The sequence below is a fragment of the Cupressus sempervirens genome, chromosome 4 (genome assembly GCF_028749045.1).
Source record: "Cupressus sempervirens isolate cs-2001-9-10 chromosome 4, ASM2874904v1, whole genome shotgun sequence".
Taxonomy (NCBI): domain Eukaryota; kingdom Viridiplantae; phylum Streptophyta; class Pinopsida; order Cupressales; family Cupressaceae; genus Cupressus; species Cupressus sempervirens.
The window spans coordinates 32,531,685-32,541,710 of NC_143121.1; the positions used below are offsets into that span (position 1 = coordinate 32,531,685).

A 10,026-nucleotide genomic window follows, 5' to 3' on the forward strand; every position below is an offset into this window, starting at 1 on the left:
TTTGTCCTTTATGAATAATGATTCTCCCACACCCTATTTGGTGATTGTCATGGTAGGGTCTTTCTACACTGATCCTAATAGACATATTTCTCCAATGTGACTGCCATGAATCTATAAACCTTTACCTTTCAATGCCATTCTAGTCCTAGAACTCTTCTTCATTACAAAATTATAATTCATATTGAATTACAGAATTATAATTCATATTGAACTAAAAACTTTGTTTTTGATATTCTATGAATTATGGAATATACACACATTCATAAAGTTAACTAACGATAGCACTAAAACTCCTCAAGCAACAAGAATGCATTAAAAAGTCTCCTATCATTCGAGTCATCCCACACATGAAGAGAGAGTGACCTTGAACTATTCCCTATAATTTTTTTAAATATGGTCTTCTATACTATCAACCGCTTTAGACGTTAGGTCACCCTCATCCCAAAGGTGTACTTGCATAAACCCCACCATATCAACTAAAAGGTCTCCACACATCACGATATATGAGCTTGCATGATTTAAATTTTTCTCCCAAAGCATCCCACTTATTTATCCGAAGTCCCGGTCACCGGGAATAGGGGGTCAGCCGCGCACAGAAAGACAGACACCTGTAAGTCGAATTGCGGTTCAAAATTTTTTTTGGCCTTTTTTCTGAGATGTGTACAGACGCTTAAAAAGCTTTTGTACCGTCTGAAAACAGAAAATTACGCTGCTTTGAATGCCTGCAAATTTGTTACAGGAAATGTACAGGTAACTTTTGGGGTATTTAAAAAGAATGTTAAACATAAGTCCTGCACTTGAATTCATCAACTATTGTGTCGATATGTTTTTATTTTCCGCCTTTTCAACTGGCAAGGGAGATGGGCTTCGTCAATTAATTTTAAGGCTTGATTTGGAGTAAGAGGAGCACAGGGTTTCTGATCTTACTGGCATCTTTAATTAGGGTTTGAGGTAAGTTTTCGAAGATTTTTTTCTTAAATTTTTAAAGATAGTGTAGTTCTTAGATTTATTGCTTGCAGTGCGTTTTTTTGGCTTCGGTATTACGTAGTAGTTGTTTTGTTGTTTATTAGTTTAGAATGTTTTTTAGCCATATGAATTTGAGGGTTTTCTTCTCGCGAGAGATATTGAGTTAGTGAAAATGAAGTTAAGGTATTGATTGGGTGTTGTTTATTTCATTGCTTTTATGTTTCAGTGAATTCAAATTTGATAAATAATTTCTTTTTAATTTCTTGGAAAACTTGATTTTACTACCTATTTATTTGAATTTTTGGTCAAATGGATTTCGAGTGGGTACTGTGTTTGACCCTCAGAATTGTACTTAACTAATTTATTTCTATTATCATAACTTGTTATTTCCTCGTATTTTTGAATTTTGCAATGGTATGCAGTATTTCTGGAAAACTTGTCTTTTTTGTCCATGTTTTTGTGAATTCAGAATTTTTAAATAGAAATCAATTTTAAGTGGGTGACATTTTTTACTTTTAATTCAAGAATTTTAATTTCTTTAAGTGAAAATAAATCTAGATTTTAAAGTAGGTATGTATTTATTGATAAATTTTATTTCTCAGCGCTTCCTTGATCGATAGGTATTCTTAAATCTTGGAATTGCTGAAGCCGTTTTTATATATTTATTTTTTAATTCTGATAAAATGTTTTTGTCTTTCCGAATTATTTTACACATTATTTAAGTTTCTTCTATTTTGTTTCGTTATAGTTCCTATGTTTTGAGGCAGCCTTGGCATAGTTGCAATTGTAATAGTGGGGTGGTAGCTCTGTAATCAATTTCTTTTCTATATAAGCTATCCAAATTTGACAATCTGCTTACTACTTGGAAACTTAAGTAGTTTTGTTAGATAGTCAGTTTCACATTCTGATATTCATATAAGGCGTTTGATTTCAAATTATATCTAGGATTTGGATACTGTTCTTAAAATTTAAATTTGTTATAGGCCCCTGTTTCTTGAGGTAGCTTTGGGCATATTTGCAATGACTAAGGATATTTTTCTCGTTCAATTTCATATCTATTAAAGCTTTCGAATTCTTACCATCTGCTTTATCCTTGGAAAACTGCGGAAGCTTTATATATATATTATATATACATACACAAGTTGCTTTCAGATTGTTGTAAATTCTTTCTTTACATTTGGGCAAGTCCTCCAAGTTGTGAGGTAGGCTTTGTCTTAGATGTAATTCACCAGGAGTATCTCATTAGTCAAGGCTTAATTTCATTTTATGTGATTTAATTCCGAGTTCCAAAAAAGAGGAGACTTCATGTGAAAAATGTTAAAGATATTGTAGCTACATGAGAGACCATTTACCTGTAATGATCTGCTTTGAGTTTTCTCAGAAATATATATGTGAAGATGGGTTGTGATGATTCTTGTTTCTCTGTTTTGTTCTGGGGCTGTGGAGATGATACTGTTTTGTTTTATTGTTTCTTATTGAGAAGTGACTCATCATTCATCTGTTATCATTCCTGCCCGACATCATATTTTTCTCATTTCATGTTCTTTTTCTGCCTTCATTGCGTTGAAGCTGTTCGGTGTCGTGTTTGAGCCATGTCTCTATCATGCTGTTACCATCAATGTGTTTAACTATGCTCTTTTTCAGGAGCTGCTTCTTTCTTATTTTAATTCTACCTTCCTCACTGCCGAGTTAGTGTGACATGGCACTGAGTATGTGTTGAGGTGGCTCATGTTTAATAAATTCCTGGTCACAGTTGAATGTCATTGGTTCGTTCTACCATAAATGTATTGATGTTGGCGGTTACTATAATAACTGTTGTCTGCTCATGTGCTGGGGTGGAGACTCTTCAAATTCTTGGAGAGTCTATCCAAGATGTGAGGCAGAAGTAATTATACTGCATCCTGATGATGAAGCACAGAGTGTGATCTGAAATGTTGATGCAAAAAACAGTCACACAATTGAATCCGTAAACATTCTAAGAGTAAATACATTACTTGACGACATATCTGGGAGATGTATTGAGACTTAGTGATCACGTCTTCCATACTGCTTTCTCTGAGTTTTTCATTTTATCCGTGAGATAAAACTGTTGAGGTTGTTTCTTCAAAGGACATTGTTTGTTGTATATATTTGAACTGCACAAGATTGACATAGTTTCTGTAAGGTTCTCTGTTGCATTTATGTCTGAGAGATGCAATATCTCCCTCATGATTATTCTGTGTTCAAGGGATAATTCAATCATAAGCAAGAAGGTATTGTAGTTGTTTGAAAAAGGATAAATTTTTGTGGGCTGGGTTTTGCATCCTCAAGTGGAGGGTTTTCCCAGTATAAGTTTTCTGTGTTCTCCGTTATTTTGTGTTTCACTTAAATGCATTTATATATATTCTAGTTCAAAATTTAACAAAAAACTTATATAATTTTATCAATAATAAAACCTGCACCTATAATACATGGATTACACCAAGATGTACCTTCAAAATTGAAGTTTATAAAATTTTGAGGTGGAATTTACATCTTAGATTCACTTTGTCCACTTGAAGAGGGCTTATTTCTGTTATTTTCCCTGCTTAAAATCCTAATTATGATGCCCCCATCCTTCTAAAATGTCAATCCAGTAACACAATTTTGTGAAGTCTCTAGAGAGACAAAATTTTAATAATGATAGCAATGGCATATATAGTCAATTAGTTATAAACATTCTTGAAGATGAGGGTTTTCCCAGTATAAGTTTTCTGTGTTCTCTGTTATTTTGTGTTTCACTTCAATGCATTTATATATATTCTAGTTCAAAATTTAACAAAAAACTCATTATCATTTTATCAATAATAAAACCCGCACCTATAATACACGGATTATACCAAGATGTACCTTCAAAATTGAAGTTTATAAAAACTTGAGGTAGAATTTACACCCTAGATTCACTTTGTCCACTTCAAGAGGGCTTATTTCTGTCATTTTCCCTGCTTAAAATCCTAATTATGATGTCCACATCTTGTTAAAATGTCAATCCAGTAACACAATTTTGTGAAGTCTCTAGAGAGACAAAATTGTAATAATGATAGCAATGGCATATATGGTCAATTAGTTATAAACATTCTTGAAGATGATCTACATAAATAGGCAATCTTGAATGCCGACTATATATAAGAACAGAAGGCATATATTATAAACATTCTCGAAGATGATCTACACAAAGAGGCAACCTTGAGGGCAGTCTACAGATAAGAACAAAAAGTATACATTATCAGTAATCAGATAAATTGATCATTTGAGAATCAGCATGTTAAAGAAGTATGATACTGACTCAGAGGGTAAACAGCTAATGGTGTGAAGTATAGAAGCAATAAAATAAACAATTAATGATCATGAATATCAATCATATATGGAAACCAATGGTCAAAGACTATGAAAATTAGTAAAGTGATTAAATCTGACAGAAAATACTCCAATTTGGGCCATCTTGACAGCGGCAGGGAACATGTGTCTATATGGACTACAAGAAGATATCAGCACAACTAAACATACTGTCATCGATAATTAACTGTCTAATATGAGATATCATTTATCTAATTATTGTATTGCTGAATCATTGATAGCGTATGATTGACCACTTATAGTGGGAAGAGATATATTTTTTAGTAGTTGAAAGCCAGGAATATTGAGCAAAGGATAAATGATATGTGGTTTTGACAACAAAACAATATTATAAACCTTAGTTGCTACAATAATAGTCCGGGAAGAGCCAAGGCCTATGGTATGAGCCAGCAATCTTGAGGAGATATTAATCACAAAGGATGCGGTTATCCTGAAAAGGCCCAATAGGATGAATACTCTATGTCAATAGATAACAGTGACAACTCAGCAAATATTTACATGACAATGATTATATAATCATGATTAGTGCTGAACATCAGTGATTAAGATATAAGAGTTAGTTGGCAGTCAATTATCACAAGGATAGTGATTGGTCAGTAGGCTAGTTGATGGTTATGAGATACAATTGAGGTTGTAAAAGAGTACCAGACTAATCTCTAACCATTACACAATTGCAATTATCAATGGTCGATATACTATGATGAGCAGATACATTTTTAACAAGTTATAGAACGGTGTGATCTGAAAAGGTGTGATTTGTATATAAACTTCAACAGCTAACTAATGGTGTAAACCCTTAAGCTAAGCTTCCAGTTCGAGTTCAGTTCCAAGTTCGGATACAAAGGACTGGTTTGTCGGTAGGGCAAAATTTTGAAAAGGGAATCTAGAATCTGCATTTTAACTCCTATGAAGCTGAAATCTATGTCAACCATCCAAACAGTATTTATAGTTTATAGTAAATACAACTTGAAGCATATACTTAAATGTTATATATGTATAAATCTTCCTGCCCTTGAGCTGAAAAAATAACTAAGTCAGTTCGACCGGCTAGTGACCATTTTGTGTTGGGATGAATGGCAAATGGGTTGGTTTGATTTGGGTGGCTGAATACCAAACCCTGCCTGGACCAGAAGACAAACTGTACCAGGACCAGTAGCAGTTTGAACTTCTGCTGGTCCGGAAGGCATTGTGAACTGGGTAACTTAGGTTATTCAATCACAGGGGAAGATATATAAGGTTATTCACATCAATTTGAAATTGGGAGGGAATGACAGATGGTATACATGGACCAATAAGTTACTACTCATTGGCAGGCAACTAAGTGTAACAGTGAGAGTATAATATAGTACTGTTTTACAAAATATAATATTTGAAAGCTAACAAGGCTAAGAGCCAATATTTGGTCTGGTTCGTGTCTTATAGTATTTGTATCAATATATATTAATGGATAAGAATTATTTTAACACACACACACACATATACAATCTATTCAAAGCTGGTATATTTGTAGCCTTTCCCTTATTCTCTTTGCTATAGTCCATTTTGAGGACAGATAGGTTGTAGAGAATGGCTGGAATTATTCTTCACAAGGTGGGTGAATCCCAAAATAGGCTAACACATGTATTTTTGAAACCCTGAGGGCATTGTCCCAAGAGAGGTATGAATATGTGTTCGGGAAACCTTGAGGGCACCCTATGACAACTACTCTACTTAGGGTTGAGTTAGGAGAGATCTAAGAAAGTGGGTTTGAATATGTCAACTGTCAAATATACTGTGAATTATTCATTGTTTTCTTAGAACAATTTGATTTAGTTGTGCACTAATGTATGTTAAACATTGGACATCGACAGCCCCTTAGTAGGGTTGTCACAATTTTCTCTATCTTTCTGCCTTTTAAATCTTTAATATGGGGTTAAATTGCTTTATAGTTAATTAGTTTGTGATCTTTTTATTTATTTAAAGCTTTCATTTTTTGGTAAAACTGTTTGTTTTTTGAATTTCCTTGATATTGTTGGAGCTTTTAAATTTCTAATAAACTGATTTGTTTTTTAAATTCTAATAAAGTGCTTTGTTTTGGAGCTTTTATAAACTGTTTTCATGTTGAGAACTTGTGAGTTTTTTTATTTACTTATTTTTATGCTTTCAAATTCTGTTTAAACTATTTTCTTGTTGAGAACTTGCCATATTTCTTATATACTATGCTTTCAAGTTTTGATAAACTGTTTTGTTCTTGGAATCCCTGGAAATTGTTTCTAGATTCCAAGTTTTGATAAACTTATCTACCTTCGAAAAGTCTATGAGAGACTTCTTATCTATTCTTTAAAGTTTTCAAATTCTCAATACTCTGTTTTATTTCTGTGATTACTGCCAAATCCAGTCTATATTTGTATACATGGTTTGAACCCTTGTGTGGTTAAGTATTTTCCTTTTCACCATTTGATATCATTCTGGAGGTCTAGGTTGTGTCATAATGTTCATTAGCTGTTTATGTGAACAAAATTATAGCTTTATCTTATAATAATTGTGTGAGGATGACGGGCTAGCCAATTTGTTGATTTTGTTATGACAGGTTTCAAGCTTGATATGTCTGTGGATACCGAGAATGAAAGTTTGTCATGGGGCAACATGTATTTGGTGAAGAAGCACAAAATAAATCAAAATGAAGGGGTTGAAGTGTTGAAGTTATGGCTGATGACTGAGAGTAAGGTCAGTGAAGAAGAACTGAAGCAAGTTTGGAAAAGCCTCTTATTCAAGACCAACAAACACCTGACTTGCTGTAAATTGTTTGAAAAATTGTCAGCCATTACTGAAGCTCTGGACACAAATTTAACTCGACAGTATTTTCAGGTCTTTTTGATGGCAATGAAAATGGAATGGGGTTTTATTGACTATTTCAATCTTGATAACTTCAATCATGTGCTTGGTGGGATTCTTTGTCATATGCAGTTTGTGCTTAACAAAAATTGTTGGGATCGTGATCTTGTAAATAAATTCATGGGTGCCATTGTGCAGAGAACTTTGTTGGCTGTAGGCAAACCTCAGGGAGTGGATTTACATTTTGCAAACAGGTACCTTAGTGCGCTCCATTGGTTTCTTCCTATGCCTCTGTATTCTTGTGGGCATCTGATTGAGATTAAGCTCCAATTTAAGAGAGCTAATGCATTTACTTGCCTACTGGGAAATGGAGAAAACCTCTTAAAGGTAAACCAGGAAGGGCAGGATTTTGATATGAAAGAGAACCTTGGACACATTGGAATAACTGATAGCTTCTTGCAGTCGGTTTCTCTTCCTTCTAGCTTGCAAGATAATGCACCATTTCTGGACAAGGTAGGCAGGGAATTCATCAAGCTTTATGAACAATTAGCTGCATCTGGAGTAGCGGTTTCATTATACGGGGCTATGATGCCAAAGACATTTCACAATGCTTCCACATGGCAATTATTAGAGGTGAAATCTCATTATATGCATAGACGACATGCTAATCATGTCAATGTCACTGAGCATAATTTGAATTGTGAGATGAATCCACAGAATTCAGAGCTGGCTGAAAGCACTATTGAAAGAACTTTGGTGTGCAAGCTCAATGTAGATTATGGAAATAATCTTTTCAGATGTCCAGAGAAGGAATTAGATGCACAAGCAGAAGAGGTACAGGGTTCAATTGTTGAGTTAAACCTCAGCAATGCATGTGGTTACCAGGATGTCATCAGTGATGTTAATAAAGAAAAGAATCTGGAACTTGTGTATAGGGATGCTGGTGATACATTGATGTTGGATGCTTCAGAACTTTCAACTTTTGAGCAGCAGTCAGATGATGCTGATGATGACTTGGACAAGTTTAATTCACCAGTGCCGTCTCTCCGAACCCCTGTTTCTCCTTTGAACACTGGATCAAAGAAGAGGACAAGGGAAGTAAACTCAGAAATTGGACTTAATGGAGTTTTAAGCCCTGGAAGTTATCATGAGAGTGACAAAGATATTGTTTGTTCTGAACTTTTCTGTGAGGCCACATCTGCTGGTAGAAGTGTACAGAAAATAGCAAAGAGGGTTAGGTTCTCTCTAAAGAACAATATTGTTTGGAGGCCTCATAGTCCTCTGCCGCCAGAGAGCCTGAGGGTCCCTCCATCTGCTACTCCAAGAGGCAGTGCATTGAAGAGGGGGGTTCCTCCAGGTCCCATTTGTATCATGAAGAAATCTCCGAGGAAAAAGCCGGCCCCTAAACAAAAGTCGGCAATTGTAGCTGTCCGAAAGACTACTAGAAATACCAGGAGTTCTTCAACAAGTGCCATAGTTTCAACGAGCTCCATGGTGTTACGAAATCATCGGGCAGTTGCTCACTAAGTGCGAATTCAAGAATATCTTCAAATTATTACTTTTGTCAATCCATTTCATATGTAATTTGACAAAGGGAGTGGTTTCTGAGCATAATCTGATGGTCATTGATGCTTTCACTTTAATGACGATTATTTCCTAAAAGTTTCTTGCTATTGTGTGTGAAATGAATCATGAGAAAATTGCAAGGGAGAACAGATAGTGGAAAGACGTATCACTTTCGTTCTTCCTGGGCATTGCAAAAAGATGGAGTCAGGTGCTTGTTTTGTTCTTTCTTTCTTGATTTCGAAAGGGTAAAAAGAAAATAGGGAGGAGAAGATTGGGAACTCATGTGAACAGGGAATACAGAGTAGCATGCATTGATTGCCTACAAATTTACTTCACAGAGTGGAATTATTGACCTGAGGAATCACTTAACCTTGTTGAGGATTCCTGTTGCTCTATTATAGTTCTCAGATACGTGTTAATTAAAGACAAGGTTTAAGTTAGAACCATTCAAATCAGTATTGCATTTGTGTACACATGTATCTAAACAGGTTCTTGTATGAAGTTAAAAGATCCTATGATCTTTTGCTTTCAGTGCCAAGAACTTATTGACAAATTTTTAATTTAACTAAGATGCTCTGAGGCTTTAATTTCATTGTTTACAGAAGTGTGATTTGCATAGTTTCCTTTGGAGAAGTTTGTCCATCAATTGTTGTAAACTAGGGGAGAATCGTTTTTACTCCAGATTTATTCTGGTTGACATTGTTGAAATTGTACATCTGAAGGGAATGTTTTAGACATTTTTATTCATACATTGACTATTATTGTCTATTACACAATTCCATCTATTTTGTGTACTTGATAGTGAATGAGTGCTATATGATTTGAAATTTCTATGATGACAGATGCCACTGAATTGGTCAATAGCTTTGCTCAATTAATTGCCATCTAGCTTGTGATCAATTTTAACCTTGAATACCTGGTGCTCTTTTGATACAAACCTTGAAATTCTGTAAATGAAGCATCTATTTATTAGGCAGTTTTAAATTACACAGCGCAGTGGATATTCAATTCAGATTTTTTCCGCCCTTCATCGTAGCATCAAAGACTTGGTCATTTTCCAGGAATTAGTTTAAATTCAAGTTATTTGGCTAAGCTTGGTTTCTTGTTCTCGAGTTTGGAACATGCATGTAGTCAGAACGGAACCATATAGTTATGAATTGTTGTTGAGAAATTGCAGCTAATCTTTATTGACTTTTACATTTTTTCCATTCAGCCTTTGCTGTTTTGGCCTGATATTATTCAATGCTATCATCTGGGAACATTTGAAAATGAAGTTACAAGCTATTATGGGATTCACTTCAGGTA

General features: G+C 34.6%; 1 protein-coding gene across 3 annotated transcripts; it reads left to right on the top strand.

Annotated features, from left to right (window-relative positions):
• The first annotated feature begins 588 nt into the window (after window positions 1-588).
• Window positions 589-9,497, top strand: LOC149559802 (uncharacterized). Of its 3 annotated transcripts, none has more exons than XM_089824301.1 (3): window positions 589-610; window positions 701-951; window positions 6,911-9,497. In XM_089824301.1, exon 3 carries the CDS (start codon window positions 6,925-6,927, stop codon window positions 8,680-8,682), a length of 1,758 nt encoding a protein of 585 aa, XP_089680427.1. In that variant the 5' UTR covers window positions 589-610; window positions 701-951; window positions 6,911-6,924; the 3' UTR covers window positions 8,683-9,497. The 3 variants fall into 3 exon arrangements, with proteins under 3 accessions (XP_089680427.1, XP_089680426.1, XP_089680428.1); XM_089824302.1 differs by lacking the exon at window positions 589-610 and having other exon boundaries at window positions 706-749; window positions 851-951; XM_089824300.1 differs by lacking the exon at window positions 589-610 and having other exon boundaries at window positions 636-951.
• Window positions 9,498-10,026: the final 529 nt, after the last annotated feature.

What these genes read in the sequence shown, in the direction of transcription:
- LOC149559802 (XM_089824301.1), top strand. Translation starts at nt 6,925, where the DNA reads ATGTCTGTGGATACCGAGAATGAAAGTTTGTCATGGGGCAACATGTAT.